General features: G+C 64.7%; 1 protein-coding gene across 2 annotated transcripts in view; it reads right to left on the reverse strand.

The window, feature by feature from the left end:
* LOC134336961 (ciliary microtubule inner protein 1-like) overlaps positions 1-16,692 on the reverse strand; it is a 159,614-nt gene that overhangs the window by 31,357 nt on the left and 111,565 nt on the right. The window contains exon 3 of one of the 2 annotated variants that reach the window (XM_063031702.1): positions 16,108-16,337. The exons of the other annotated variant lie outside the window; for it this stretch is intronic. Coding sequence (XP_062887772.1) covers positions 16,108-16,169 — 62 coding nt within the window. The 5' untranslated portion in view covers positions 16,170-16,337. The remainder of the gene's footprint in view (positions 1-16,107; positions 16,338-16,692) is intronic. 2 annotated transcript variants of the gene reach the window in all.

A 16,692-nucleotide genomic window follows, 5' to 3' on the forward strand; every position in this document is an offset into this window, starting at 1 on the left:
CTCTCCGGCCACCCTCTCACCCTCTGGCCACCCTCTCACTCACCGGCCATCCTCTCACTCTCCGGCCACCCTCTCACCCTCTGGCCATCCTCTCACTCTCCGGCCATCCTCCGGCTACCCTCTCACTCTCCGGCCATTCTCCGGCCACCCTCTCACCCTCCGGCCATTCTCCGGCCACCCTCTCACTCTCCGGCCACCCTCTCACCCTCCGGCCATCCTCTCACCCTGCGGCCATCCTCTCACTCTCCGGCCACCCTCTCATCCTCCGGCCACCCTCTCACCCTCCGGCCATCCTCTCACTCTCCGGCCACCCTCTCATCCTCCGGCCACCCTCTCACTCTCCGGCCATCCTCTCACTCTCCGGCCACCCTCTCACTCTCCGGCCATCCTCTCAGCCTCCGGCCACCCTCTCACTCTCCGGCCACCCTCTCACTCTCCAGCCACCCTCTCACCCTCCGGCCACCCTCTCACTCTCCGGCCACCCTCTCACCCTCCGGCCATCCTCTCACCCTCCGGCCACCCTCTCACTCTCCGGCCACCCTCTCACCCTCCGGCCACCCTCTCACCCTCCGGCCACCCTCTCACTCTCCGGCCACCCTCTCACTCTCCGGCCACCCTCTCACTCTCCGGCCATCCCATCTCACTCTCCCCATCTCACTGACCCCTCACACACTCCCACCCTCTCACTCTCCCCATCTCACTGACCCCTCACACACTCCCACCCTCTCACTCTCCCCATCTCACTGACCCCTCACACACTCCCACCCTCTCACTCTCCCCATCTCACACTGACCACTCCTCACCCTCTCACTCCCATCTCTCACCTCTCATCTCACACCCCTCTCACACTCCCACCCTCTCACTCTCCCCATCTCACTGACCCCTCACACACTCCCACCCTCTCACTCTCCCCATCTCACACTGACCCCTCACACACACCCACCCTCTCACTCTCCCCATCTCACTGACCCCTCACACACTCCCACCCTCTCACTCTCCCCATCTCACACTGTCCTCTCACACACTCCCACCCTCTCACTCTCCCCATCTCACTGACCCCTCACACACTCCCACCCTCTCACTCTCCCCATCTCACACTGACCCCTCACACACTCCCACCCTCTCACTCTCCCCATCTCACACTGACCCCTCACACACTCCCACCCTCTCACTCTCCCCATCTCACTGAACCCTCTCACACTCCCACCCTCTCACTCTCCCCATCTCACACTGACCCCTCACACTCTCCCACCCTCTCACTCTCCCCATCTCACTGACCCCTCTCACTCCCCCACCCTCTCACTCTCCCCATCTCACACTGCCACCCTCTCACCCTCCGGCCACCCTCTCACTCTCCGGCCATCTCTCACCTCGCCACCTCTCACCCTCTCGGCCACCCTCTCACCCTCCGGTCACTGACCACCCTCTCACTCTCCACCACCTCTCACCCTCCACCACCCTCTCACCCTCCGGCCACCCTCTCACCTCCGGCCACCCTCTCACTCTCCCCATCTCACTGACCCCTCTCACACTCCCACCCTCTCACTCTCCCCATCTCACACTGACCCCTCTCACACTCCCACCCTCTCACTCTCCCCATCTCCACTGACCCCTCACACACTCCCACCCTCTCACTCTCCCCATCTCACTGACCCCTCACACACTCCCACCCTCTCACTCTCCCCATCTCACTGACCCCTCACACACTCCCACCCTCTCACTCTCCCCATCTCACTGACCCCTCACACACTCCCACCCTCTCACTCTCCCCATCTCACTGACCCCTCACACACTCCCACCCTCTCACTCTCCCCATCTCACACTGACCCCTCACACACTCCCACCCTCTCACTCCCCCATCTCACTGACCCCTCACACTCCCACCCTCTCACTCTCCCCATCTCACACTGACCCCTCACACACTCCCACCCTCTCACTCTCCCCATCTCACTGACCCCTCACACACTCCCACCCTCTCACTCTCCCCATCTCACACTGACCCCTCACACACTCCCACCCTCTCACTCTCCCCATCTCACTGACCCCTCACACACTCCCACCCTCTCACTCTCCCCATCTCACTGACCCCTCACACACTCCCACCCTCTCACTCTCCCCATCTCACTGACCCCTCACACACTCCCACCCTCTCACTCTCCCCATCTCACACTGACCCCTCACACACTCCCACCCTCTCACTCTCCCCATCTCACACTGACCCCTCACACACTCCCACCCTCTCACTCTCCCCATCTCACTCTGACCCCTCACACACTCCCACCCTCTCACCCTCCGGCCATCCTCTCATTCTCCGGCCACCCTCTCATCCTCCGGCCATCCTCCGGCCACCCTCTCACTCTCCGGCCATCCTCTCACTCTCCGGCCACCCTCTCAGTCTCTGGCCATCCTCTCAGCCTCCGGCCACCCTCTCACTCTCCGGCCACCCTCTCACTCTCCAGCCACCCTCTCACCCTCCAGCCACCCTCTCACCCTCCGGCCACCCTCTCACCCTCCGGCCATCCTCCGGCCACCCTGTCACTCTCCAGCCACCCTCTCACCCTCCGGCCACCCTCTCACTCTCCGGCCACCCTCTCACCCTCCGGTCACCCTCTCACCCTCCGGCCATTCTTCGGCCACCCTCTCACCCTCCGGCCATCCTCTCACCCTCATCCTCTCACCTCCGGCCACCCTCTCACCCTCCGGTCACCCTCAGACCACCCTCTCACTCTCCGGCCATCCTCTCACCCTCCGGCCACCCTCTCACCCTCCGGCCACCCTCTCACTCTCCGGCCACCCCGGCCATCTCACTCCCCTCCGGTCACCCCCACTCCGGCCATCGGCCATCCTCTCACTCTCCGGCCACCCTCTCACCCTCCGGCACCCTCCGGCCACCCCTCTCACCCTCCGGCCATTCTACTCCCACCCATTCACTCTCCCCATCTCACTGACCCCTTACACACTCACACTCTCTCACTCTCCGGCCATCCTCTCACCCTCCGGCCACCCTCTCACCCTCCGGCCACCCTCTCACTCTCCGGCCACCCTCTCACACTCCGGCCATCCTCTCACTCTCCGGCCACCCTCTCACCCTCCGGCCACCCTCTCAGCCTCCGGCCAACCTATCACCCTCTAGCCACCCTCTCACTCTCCGGCCACCCTCTCACTCTCCGGCCACCCTCTCACCCTCCGGCCACCCTCTCACTCTCCGGCCATCCTCTCACTCTCCGGCCACCCTCTCACCCTCCGGCCACCCTCTCACCCTCCGGTCATCCTCCGGCCACCCTCTCACCCTCCAGCCACCCTCTCACCCTCCGGCCATCCTCTCACCCTCCGGCCACCCTCTCACCCTCCGGCCATCCTCCGGCTACCCTATCACCCTCCAGCCATCCTCTCACTCTCCGGCCATTCTCCGGCCACCCTCTCACTCTCCAGCCATTCTCCGGCCACCCTCTCACCCTCCGGCCACCCTCTCACTCTCCGGCCATCCTCTCACTCTCCGGCCACCCTCTCACCCTCCAGCCACCCTCTCACTCTCCGGCCACCCTCTCACCCTCTGGCCATCCTCTCACTCTCCGGCCATCCTCCGGCCACCCTCTCACTCTCCGGCCATTCTCCGGCCACCCTCTCACCCTCCGGCCACCCTCTCACTCTCCAGCCATTCTCCAGCCACCCTCACACCCTCCGGCCATCCTCTCACTCTCCGGCCACCCTCGCACTCTCCGGCCATCCTCTGGCCACCCTCTCACCCTCCGGCCATCCTCTCATTCTCCGGCCACCCTCTCATCCTCCGGCCATCCTCCGGCCACCCTCTCACTCTCCGGCCATCCTCTCACTCTCCGGCCACCCTCTCAGTCTCTGGCCATCCTCTCAGCCTCCGGCCACCCTCTCACTCTCCGGCCACCCTCTCACTCTCACCCCTCTCACCCTCCCACCCTCTCACCCTCCGGCCACCCTCTCACCCTCCGGCCATCCTCCGGCCACCCTGTCACTCTCCAGCCACCCTCTCACCCTCCGGCCATCCTCTCACCCTCCGGCCACCCTCTCACTCTCCGGCCATCCTCTCACTCTCCAGCCACCCTCTCACTCTCCGGCCATCCTCTCACTCTCCGGCCACCCTCTCACTCTCCGGCCATCCTCTGGCCACCCTCTCACCCTCCGGCCATCCTCTCACTCTCCAGCCACCCTCTCACCCTCCGGCCACCCTCTCACTCTCCGGCCATCCTCTCACCCTCCGGCCACCCTCTCACCCTCCGGCCATCCTCTCACTCTCCAGCCACCCTCTCACCCTCCGGCCACCCTCTCACTCTCCAGCCACCCTCTCACTCTCCGGTCATCTTCCGGCCACCCTCTCACTCTCCCCATCTCTCACTGACCCCTCACACACTCCCACCCTCTCACTCTCCGGCCACCCTCTCACTCTCCGGTCATCTTCCGGCCACCCTCTCACTCTCTGGTCACCCTCTCACTCTCCGGTCATCTTCCGGCCACCCTCTCACTCTCCGGCCATCCTCTCACTCTCCGGTCATCTTCCGGCCACCCTCTCACTCTCCGGCCATCCTCTCACTGACCCCTCACACACTCCCACCCTCTCACTCTCCCCATCTCACTGACCCCTCACACACTCCCACCCTCTCACTCTCCGGCCATCCTCTCACTCTCTGACCACCCTCTCACTCTCCGGCCACCCTCTCACTCTCCGGCCACCCTCTCACACTCCGGCCATCCTCTCACTCTCCGGCCACCCTCTCACCCTCCGGCCAACCTATCACCCTCTAGCCACCCTCTCACTCTCCGGCCATTCTCCGGCCACCCTCTCACTCTCCCCATCTCACTGACCCCTCACACACTCCCACCCTCTCACTCTCCCCATCTCACAGCCACCCTCACACCCTCCGGCCATCCTCTCACTCTCCGGCCACCCTCGCACTCTCCGGCCATCCTCTGGCCACCCTCTCACCCTCCGGCCATCCTCTCATTCTCCGGCCACCCTCTCATCCTCCGGCCATCCTCCGGCCACCCTCTCACTCTCCGGCCATCCTCTCAATCTCCGGCCACCCTCTCAGTCTCTGGCCATCCTCTCAGCCTCCGGCCACCCTCTCACTCTCCGGCCACCCTCTCACTCTCCGGCCACCCTCTCACCCTCCAGCCACCCTCTCACCCTCCGGCCACCCTCTCACCCTCCGGCCATCCTCCGGCCACCCTGTCACTCTCCAGCCACCCTCTCACCCTCCGGCCATCCTCTCACCCTCCGGCCACCCTCTCACCCTCCGGCCATCCTCTCACTCTCCGGCCACCCTCTCACTCTCCGGCCATCCTCTCACTCTCCGGCCACCCTCTCACTCTCCGGCCATCCTCTGGCCACCCTCTCACCCTCCGGCCATCCTCTCACTCTCCAGCCACCCTCTCACCCTCCGGCCACCCTCTCACTCTCCAGCCACCCTCTCACTCTCCGGTCATCCTCCGGCCATCCTCTCACTCTCTGGCCATCCTCTCACTCTCCGGTCATCTTCCGGCCACCCTCTCACTCTCCGGCCATCCTCTCACTCTCTGGCCACCCTCTCACTCTCCGGTCATTCTCCGGCCACCCTCTCACTCTCCGGTCATCTTCCGGCCACCCTCTGACCATCCGGCCACCCTCTCACTCTCCGGCCATCCTCTCACTCTCTGACCACCCTCTCACTCTCCGGCCACCCTCTCACTCTCCGGTCATCTTCCGGCCACCCTCTCACTCTCTGGTCACCCTCTCACCCTCCGGTCATCCTCCGGCCATCCTCTCACTCTCCGGCCACCCTCGCACTCTCCGGCCACCCTCGCACTCTCCGGCCATCCTCTGGCCACCCTCTCACCCTCCGGCCATCCTCTCACTCTCCCCATCTCACTGACCCCTCACTCACTCCCACCCTCTCACTCTCCCCATCTCACTCTCCGGCCACCCTCTCAATCTCCGGCCACCCTCTCAGTCTCTGGCCATCCTCTCAGCCTCCGGCCACCCTCTCACTCTCCGGCCACCCTCTCACTCTCCAGCCACCCTCTCACCCTCCAGCCACCCTCTCACCCTCCGGCCACCCTCTCACCCTCCGGCCATCCTCCGGCCACCCTGTCACTCTCCAGCCACCCTCTCACCCTCCGGCCATCCTCTCACCCTCCGGCCACCCTCTCACCCTCCGGCCATCCTCTCACTCTCCAGCCACCCTCTCACTCTCCGGCCATCCTCTCACTCTCCGGCCACCCTCTCACTCTCCGGCCATCCTCTGGCCACCCTCTCACCCTCCGGCCATCCTCTCACTCTCCAGCCACCCTCTCACCCTCCGGCCACCCTCTCACTCTCCAGCCACCCTCTCACTCTCCGGTCATCCTCCGGCCATCCTCTCACTCTCTGGCCATCCTCTCACTCTCCGGTCATCTTCCGGCCACCCTCTCACTCTCTGGTCACCCTCTCACTCTCCGGTCATCTTCCGGCCACCCTCTCACTCTCCGGCCATCCTCTCACTCTCCGGTCATCTTCCGGCCACCCTCTCACTCTCCGGCCACCCTCTCACTCTCCGGTCATCTTCCGGCCACCCTCTCACTCTCCGGCCATCCTCTCACTCTCTGGCCACCCTCTCACTCTCCGGTCATTCTCCGGCCACCCTCTCACTCTCCGGTCATCTTCCGGCCACCCTCTGACCATCCGGCCACCCTCTCACTCTCCGGCCATCCTCTCACTCTCTGACCACCCTCTCACTCTCCGGCCACCCTCTCACTCTCCGGCCACCCTCTCACTCTCCGGCCACCCTCTCACTCTCCGGCCACCCTCTCACCCTCCGGCCAACCTATCACCCTCTAGCCACCCTCTCACTCTCCGGCCATTCTCCGGCCACCCTCTCACTCTCCGGCCATTCTCCGGCCACCCTCTCACCCTCCGGCCACCCTCTCACTCTCCGGCCATCCTCTCACTCTCCGGCCACCCTCTCACCCTCCGGCCACCCTCTCACCCTCCGGTCATCCTCCGGCCACCCTCTCACTCTCCAGCCACCCTCTCACCCTCCAGCCACCCTCTCACCCTCCGGCCATCCTCTCACCCTCCGGCCACCCTCTCACCCTCCGGCCATCCTCCGGCTACCCTATCACCCTCCAGCCATCCTCTCACTCTCCGGCCATTCTCCGGCCACCCTCTCACTCTCCAGCCATTCTCCGGCCACCCTCTCACCCTCCGGCCACCCTCTCACTCTCCGGCCATCCTCTCACTCTCCGGCCACCCTCTCACCCTCCGGCCACCCTCTCACTCTCCGGCCACCCTCTCACCCTCTGGCCATCCTCTCACTCTCCGGCCATCCTCCGGCCACCCTCTCACTCTCCGGCCATTCTCCGGCCACCCTCTCACCCTCCGGCCACCCTCTCACTCTCCAGCCATTCTCCGGCCACCCTCACACCCTCCGGCCATCCTCTCACTCTCCGGCCACCCTCGCACTCTCCGGCCATTCTCCGGCCACCCTCTCACCCTCCGGCCACCCTCTCACTCTCCGGCCATCCTCTGGCCACCCTCTCACCCTCCGGCCATCCTCTCATTCTCCGGCCACCCTCTCATCCTCCGGCCACCCTCTCACTCTCCCCATCTCACTGACCCCTCACACTCTCCCCACCCTCTCACTCTCCCCATCCCTCTCAGCCTCCGGCCACCCTCTCACTCTCCGGCCACCCTCTCACTCTCCAGCCACCCTCTCACCCTCCAGCCACCCTCTCACCCTCCGGCCACCCTCTCACCCTCCGGCCATCCTCCGGCCACCCTGTCACTCTCCAGCCACCCTCTCACCCTCCGGCCACCCTCTCACTCTCCGGCCACCCTCTCACCCTCCGGTCACCCTCTCACCCTCCGGCCATTCTTCGGCCACCCTCTCACCCTCCGGCCATCCTCTCACCCTCCGGCCACCCTCTCACCCTCCGGTCACCCTCAGACCACCCTCTCACTCTCCGGCCATCCTCTCACCCTCCGGCCACCCTCTCACCCTCCGGCCACCCTCTCACTCTCCGGCCACCCTCTCACACTCCGGCCACCCTCTCACTCTCCGGCCACCCTCTCACCCTCCGGTCACCCTCTCACCCTCCGGCCATTCTTCGGCCACCCTCTCACCCTCCGGCCATCCTCTCACCCTCCGGCCACCCTCTCACCCTCCGGCCACCCTCTCACTCTCCGGCCACCCTCTCACACTCCGGCCATCCTCTCACTCTCCGGCCACCCTCTCACCCTCCGGCCACCCTCTCAGCCTCCGGCCAACCTATCACCCTCTAGCCACCCTCTCACTCTCCGGCCACCCTCTCACTCTCCGGCCATTCTCCGGCCACCCTCTCACACTCCGGCCACCCTCTCACTCTCCGGCCATCCTCTCACTCTCCGGCCACCCTCTCACCCTCCGGCCACCCTCTCACCCTCCGGTCATCCTCCGGCCACCCTCTCACTCTCCAGCCACCCTCTCACCCTCCAGCCACCCTCTCACCCTCCGGCCATCCTCTCACCCTCCGGCCACCCTCTCACCCTCCGGCCATCCTCCGGCTACCCTATCACCCTCCAGCCATCCTCTCACTCTCCGGCCATTCTCCGGCCACCCTCTCACTCTCCAGCCATTCTCCGGCCACCCTCTCACCCTCCGGCCACCCTCTCACTCTCCGGCCATCCTCTCACTCTCCGGCCACCCTCTCACCCTCCGGCCACCCTCTCACTCTCCGGCCACCCTCTCACCCTCTGGCCATCCTCTCACTCTCCGGCCATCCTCCGGCCACCCTCTCACTCTCCGGCCATTCTCCGGCCACCCTCTCACCCTCCGGCCACCCTCTCACTCTCCAGCCATTCTCCAGCCACCCTCACACCCTCCGGCCATCCTCTCACTCTCCGGCCACCCTCGCACTCTCCGGCCATCCTCTGGCCACCCTCTCACCCTCCGGCCATCCTCTCATTCTCCGGCCACCCTCTCATCCTCCGGCCATCCTCCGGCCACCCTCTCACTCTCCGGCCATCCTCTCAATCTCCGGCCACCCTCTCAGTCTCTGGCCATCCTCTCAGCCTCCGGCCACCCTCTCACTCTCCGGCCACCCTCTCACTCTCCAGCCACCCTCTCACCCTCCAGCCACCCTCTCACCCTCCGGCCACCCTCTCACCCTCCGGCCATCCTCCGGCCACCCTGTCACTCTCCAGCCACCCTCTCACCCTCCGGCCATCCTCTCACCCTCCGGCCACCCTCTCACCCTCCGGCCATCCTCTCACTCTCCGGCCACCCTCTCACTCTCCGGCCATCCTCTCACTCTCCGGCCACCCTCTCACTCTCCGGCCATCCTCTGGCCACCCTCTCACCCTCCGGCCATCCTCTCACTCTCCAGCCACCCTCTCACCCTCCGGCCACCCTCTCACTCTCCAGCCACCCTCTCACTCTCCGGTCATCCTCCGGCCATCCTCTCACTCTCTGGCCATCCTCTCACTCTCCGGTCATCTTCCGGCCACCCTCTCACTCTCCGGCCATCCTCTCACTCTCCGGTCATCTTCCGGCCACCCTCTCACTCTCCGGCCATCCTCTCACTCTCCGGTCATCTTCCGGCCACCCTCTCACTCTCCGGCCACCCTCTCACTCTCCGGTCATCTTCCGGCCACCCTCTCACTCTCCCACCCTCTCACTCTCCCCATCTCACACTGACCCCTCTCACACTCCCACCCTCTCACTCTCCCCATCTCACACTGACCCCTCACACACTCCCACCCTCTCACTCTCCCCATTTCACACTCTCCCCTCACACACTCCAACCCTCTCACTCTCCGGTCATCTTCCGGCCACCCTCTGACCATCCGGCCACCCTCTCACTCTCCGGCCATCCTCTCACTCTCTGACCACCCTCTCACTCTCCGGCCACCCTCTCACTCTCCGGCCACCCTCTCACACTCCGGCCATCCTCTCACTCTCCGGCCACCCTCTCACTGTCCCCATCCCACTGACCCTTCACACACTCCCACCCTCTCACTCTCCCCATCTCACTGACCCCTCACACACTCCCACCCTCTCACTCTCCCCATCTCACACTGACCCCTCACACACTCCCACCCTCTCACTCTCCCCATCTCACTGACCCCTCACACACTCCCACCCTCTCACTCTCCCCATCTCACACTGACCCCTCACACACTCCCACCCTCTCACTCTCCCCATCACACTGACCCCTCACACACTCCCCCCCTCTCACTCTCCGGCCATTCTCCGGCCACCCTCTCACTCTCCAGCCATTCTCCGGCCACCCTCTCACCCTCCGGCCACCCTCTCACTCTCCGGCCATCCTCTCACTCTCCGGCCACCCTCTCACCCTCCGGCCACCCTCTCACTCTCCGGCCACCCTCTCACCCTCTGGCCATCCTCTCACTCTCCGGCCATCCTCCGGCCACCCTCTCACTCTCCCTATCTCACTGACACCCTCTCACACTCCCCCACCCTCTCACTCTCCCCATCTCACTGAACCCTCACACACTCCAACCATCTCACTCTCCCCATCTCACTGACCCCTCACACTCTCCCAGCCTCTCACTCTCCCATCCTCACTGACCCCTCACACACTCCCACCTTCTCACTCTCCCCTCACACACTCCCACCCTCTCACTCTCCGGCCATCCTCTCACTCTCCGGCCACCCTCTCAGTCTCTGGCCATCCTCTCAGCCTCCGGCCACCCTCTCACTCTCCGGCCACCCTCTCACTCTCCAGCCACCCTCTCACCCTCCAGCCACCCTCTCACCCTCCGGCCACCCTCTCACCCTCCGGCCATCCTCCGGCCACCCTGTCACTCTCCAGCCACCCTCTCACCCTCCGGCCACCCTCTCACTCTCCGGCCACCCTCTCACCCTCCGGTCACCCTCTCACCCTCCCCATCTCCCTCCCCACCCTCTCACTCTCCCCATCTCACACTGACCCCTCACACACTCCCACCCTCTCACTCTCCCCATCTCACACTGACCCCTCACACACTCCCACCCTCTCACTCTCCCCATCTCACATTGACCCCTGACACACTTCCACCCTCTCACTCTCCCCATTTAACACTCTCCCCTCACACACTCCCACCCCTTCACTCTCCCCATCTCACACTGACCACTCACACACTCCCACCCTCTCACTGTCCCCATCTCACTGACCCCTCACACACTCCCACCCTCTCACTCTCCCCATCTCACTGACCCCTCACACACTCCCACCCTCTCACTCTCCCCATCTCACTGACCCCTCACACACTCCCACCCTCTCACTCTCCCCATCTCACTGACCCCTCACACACTCCCACCCTCTCACTCTCCCCATCTCACTGACCCCTCACACACTCCCACCCTCTCACTCTCCCCATCTCACTGACCCCTCACACACTCCCACCCTCTCACTCTCCCCATCTCACACTGACCCCTCACACACTCCCACCCTCTCACTCTCCCCATCTCACACTGACCCCTCACACACTCCGGTCACCCTCTCACCCTCCGGCCATTCTTCGGCCACCCTCTCACCCTCCGGCCATCCTCTCACCCTCCGGCCACCCTCTCACCCTCCGGCCACCCTCTCACTCTCCGGCCACCCTCTCACACTCCGGCCATCCTCTCACTCTCCGGCCACCCTCTCACCCTCCGGCCACCCTCTCAGCCTCCGGCCAACCTATCACCCTCTAGCCACCCTCTCACTCTCCGGCCATTCTCCGGCCACCCTCTCACTCTCCGGCCATTCTCCGGCCACCCTCTCACCCTCCGGCCACCCTCTCACTCTCCGGCCATCCTCTCACTCTCCGGCCACCCTCTCACCCTCCGGCCACCCTCTCACCCTCCGGTCATCCTCCGGCCACCCTCTCACTCTCCAGCCACCCTCTCACCCTCCAGCCACCCTCTCACCCTCCGGCCATCCTCTCACCCTCCGGCCACCCTCTCACCCTCCGGCCATCCTCCGGCTACCCTATCACCCTCCAGCCATCCTCTCACTCTCCGGCCATTCTCCGGCCACCCTCTCACTCTCCAGCCATTCTCCGGCCACCCTCTCACCCTCCGGCCACCCTCTCACTCTCCGGCCATCCTCTCACTCTCCGGCCACCCTCTCACCCTCCAGCCACCCTCTCACTCTCCGGCCACCCTCTCACCCTCCCACCCTCTCACTCTCCCCATCTCACTGACCCCTCACACACTCCCACCCTCTCACTCTCCCCATCTCACTGACCCCTCTCACTCTCCCACCCTCTCACTCTCCGGTCATCTCACAGCCACCCTCTCACTCTCGGCACCCTCTCACTCTCCGGCCACCCTCGCACTCTCCGGCCATCCTCTGGCCACCCTCTCACCCTCCGGCCATCCTCTCATTCTCCGGCCACCCTCTCATCCTCCGGCCATCCTCCGGCCACCCTCTCACTCTCCGGCCATCCTCTCAATCTCCGGCCACCCTCTCAGTCTCTGGCCATCCTCTCAGCCTCCGGCCACCCTCTCACTCTCCGGCCACCCTCTCACTCTCCAGCCACCCTCTCACCCTCCAGCCACCCTCTCACCCTCCGGCCACCCTCTCACCCTCCGGCCATCCTCCGGCCACCCTGTCACTCTCCAGCCACCCTCTCACCCTCCGGCCATCCTCTCACCCTCCGGCCACCCTCTCACCCTCCGGCCATCCTCTCACTCTCCGGCCACCCTCTCACTCTCCGGCCATCCTCTCACTCTCCGGCCACCCTCTCACTCTCCGGCCATCCTCTGACCCCTCACACACTCCCACCCTCTCACTCTCCCCCTCTCACTGACCCCTCACACACTCCCACCCTCTCACTCTCCCCATCTCACTGACCCCTCACACACTCCCAGCCTCTCACTCTCCCCATCTCACTGACCCCTCACACACTCCCACCCTCTCACTCTCCCAACTCACACTGACCCCTCACACACTCCCACCCTCTCACTCTCCCCATCTCACTGACCCCTCACACACTCCCACCCTCTCACTCTCCCCATCTCACTGACCCCTCACACACTCCCACCCTCTCACTCTCCCCATCTCACTGACCCCTCACACACTCCCACCCTCTCACTCTCCCCATCTCACACTGACCCCTCACACACTCCCACCCTCTCACTCTCCCCATCTCACACTGACCCCTCACACACTCCCACCCTCTCACTCTCCCCATCTCACACTGACCCCTCACACACTCCCACCCTCTCACTCTCCCCATCTCACACTGACCCCTCACACACTCCCACCCTCTCACTCTCCCCATCTCACACTGACCCCTCACACACTCCCACCCTCTCACTCTCCCCATCTCACTGACCCCTCACACACTCCCACCCTCTCACTCTCCCCATCTCACACTGACCCCTCACACACTCCCACCCTCTCACTCTCCCCATCTCACACTGACCCCTCACACCTCCGGCCACCCTCTCATCCTCCGGCCATCCTCCGGCCACCCTCTCACTCTCCGGCCATCCTCTCAATCTCCGGCCACCCTCTCAGTCTCTGGCCATCCTCTCAGCCTCCGGCCACCCTCTCACTCTCCGGCCACCCTCTCACTCTCCAGCCACCCTCTCACCCTCCAGCCACCCTCTCACCCTCCGGCCACCCTCTCACCCTCCAGCCATCCTCCGGCCACCCTGTCACTCTCCAGCCACCCTCTCACCCTCCGGCCATCCTCTCACCCTCCGGCCACCCTCTCACCCTCCGGCCATCCTCTCACTCTCCGGCCACCCTCTCACTCTCCGGCCATCCTCTCACTCTCCGGCCACCCTCTCACTCTCCGGCCATCCTCTGGCCACCCTCTCACCCTCCGGCCATCCTCTCACTCTCCAGCCACCCTCTCACCCTCCGGCCACCCTCTCACTCTCCAGCCACCCTCTCACTCTCCGGTCATCCTCCGGCCATCCTCTCACTCTCCCACCCTCTCACTCTCCCCATCTCACTGACCCCTCACACACTCCCACCCTCTCACTCTCCCCATCTCACTGACCCCTCACACACTCCCACCCTCTCACTCTCCCCATCACACTTACCTCTCACACTCTCCCACCCTCTCACTCTCCCCATCTCACTGACCCCTCACACACTCCCACCCTTTCACTCTCCCCATCTCACACTGACCACTCACACACTCCCACCCTCTCACTCCCCCATCTCACACTGACCCCTCACACACTCCGGCCACCCTCTCACTCTCCGGCCACCCTCTCACTCTCCGGCCATCCTCTCACTCTCCGGTCATTTTCCGGCCACCCTCTCACTCTCCGGCCACCCTCTCACTCTCCGGTCATCTTCCGGCCACCCTCTCACTCTCTGGTCACCCTCTCACTCTCCGGTCATCTTCCGGCCACCCTCTCACTCTCCGGCCATCCTCTCACTCTCTGGCCACCCTCTCACTCTCCGGCCATCCTCTCACTCTCCGGCCACCCTCTCACTCTCCGGTCATCTTCCGGCCACCCTCTGACCATCCGGCCACCCTCTCACTCTCCGGCCATCCTCTCACTCTCTGACCACCCTCTCACTCTCCGGCCACCCTCTCACTCTCCGGTCATCTTCCGGCCACCCTCTCACTCTCTGGTCACCCTCTCACCCTCCGGTCATCCTCCGGCCATCCTCTCACTCTCCGGCCACCCTCGCACTCTCCGGCCACCCTCGCACTCTCCGGCCACCCTCGCACTCTCCGGCCACCCTCGCACTCTCCGGCCATCCTCTGGCCACCCTCTCACCCTCCGGCCATCCTCTCATTCTCCGGCCACCCTCTCATCCTCCGGCCATCCTCCGGCCACCCTCTCACTCTCCGGCCATCCTCTCACTCTCCGGCCACCCTCTCACTCTCCGGCCACCCTCTCACTCTCCAGCCACCCTCTCACCCTCCGGCCATCCTCCGGCCACCCTGTCACTCTCCAGCCACCCTCTCACCCTCCGGCCATCCTCTCACCCTCCGGCCACCCTCTCACCCTCCGGCCATCCTCTCACTCTCCGGCCACCCTCTCACTCTCCGGCCATCCTCTCACTCTCCGGCCACCCTCTCACTCTCCGGCCATCCTCTGGCCACCCTCTCACCCTCCGGCCATCCTCTCACTCTCCAGCCACCCTCTCACCCTCCGGCCACCCTCTCACTCTCCAGCCACCCTCTCACTCTCCGGTCATCCTCCGGCCATCCTCTCACTCTCTGGCCATCCTCTCACTCTCCGGTCATCTTCCGGCCACCCTCTCACTCTCCGGCCATCCTCTCACTCTCCGGTCATCTTCCAGCCACCCTCTCACTCTCCGGCCACCCTCTCACTCTCCGGTCATCCTCCGGCCATCCTCTCACTCTCCGGCCATCCTCTCACTCTCCGGCCATCCTCTCACTCTCCGGTCATCTTCCGGCCACCCTCTCACTCTCCGGCCACCCTCTCACTCTCCGGTCATCTTCCGGCCACCCTCTCACTCTCCGGCCACCCTCTCACTCTCCGGTCATCTTCCGGCCACCCTCTCACTCTCCGGCCATCCTCTCACTCTCTGGCCACCCTCTCACTCTCCGGTCATTCTCCGGCCACCCTCTCACTCTCCGGTCATCTTCCGGCCACCCTCTGACCATCCGGCCACCCTCTCACTCTCCGGCCATCCTCTCACTCTCTGACCACCCTCTCACTCTCCGGCCATCCTCTCACTCTCTGGCCACCCTCTCACTCTCCGGTCATCTTCCGGCCACCCTCTGACCATCCGGCCACCCTCTCACTCTCCGGCCATCCTCTCACTCTCTGACCACCCTCTCACTCTCTGGTCACCCTCTCACTCTCCGGTCATCTTCCGGCCACCCTCTCACTCTCCGGCCATCCTCTCACTCTCTGGCCACCCTCTCACTCTCCGGTCATTCTCCGGCCACCCTCTCACTCTCCGGTCATCTTCCGGCCACCCTCTGACCATCCGGCCACCCTCTCACTCTCCGGCCATCCTCTCACTCTCTGACCACCCTCTCACTCTCCGGCCACCCTCTCACTCTCCAGCCATCCTCTCACTCTCTGACCACCCTCTCACTCTCTGGTCACCCTCTCACCCTCCGGTCATCCTCCGGCCATCCTCTCACCCTCCGGCCACCCTCTCACTCTCCGGCCACCCTCCGGCCATGACCCCGGTCAGCTTTACCACTGCTTGTCGGCCGCTACGTAGTTGTGGATTTTGATGTCGGTGCCCGATTTGCCGGCCATACCACCCGGTCCGGTTCGCTCGGCTCGGATCCCGGACTCCGGACTCGGCTGCCCGTTGCCGCACACACCCGACAACCGCCCCTTTGTTCCGCCCGGTATCCGGGCAACGGAGCGTCGTCTCGGGCGGGAGGGCCCAGCACGGAGCAAAACACAGCACGACCCCTAGCACTGACCAAACACAGACAAAACGCAATGAAACACTGGCTCAAACGTAGTCCAAATACAGCTCCAAACACTGCTCCAGACACAGACCAAACACACTGCAAACACAGCTCAAATACTGCTCTAAACACAGAACAAATAGACTGCTCCAAATACAGCCCAATCACAGCTCACACACTGCTCCAAATACAGACCAAACACTGCTCCAAACACAGGTCACACACTGCTCCAAATACAGACCAAATACTGCTCCAAACACAGAACAAACACTGCTCCAAATACAGACCAAACACTGCTCCAAACACAGAACAAATACACTGTTCCAAACACAGCTCACACACTGCTCCAAATACAGACCAAA

Source organism: Mobula hypostoma, chromosome 2 (assembly GCF_963921235.1).
Source record: "Mobula hypostoma chromosome 2, sMobHyp1.1, whole genome shotgun sequence".
Classification (NCBI taxonomy): Eukaryota; Metazoa; Chordata; class Chondrichthyes; order Myliobatiformes; family Myliobatidae; genus Mobula; species Mobula hypostoma.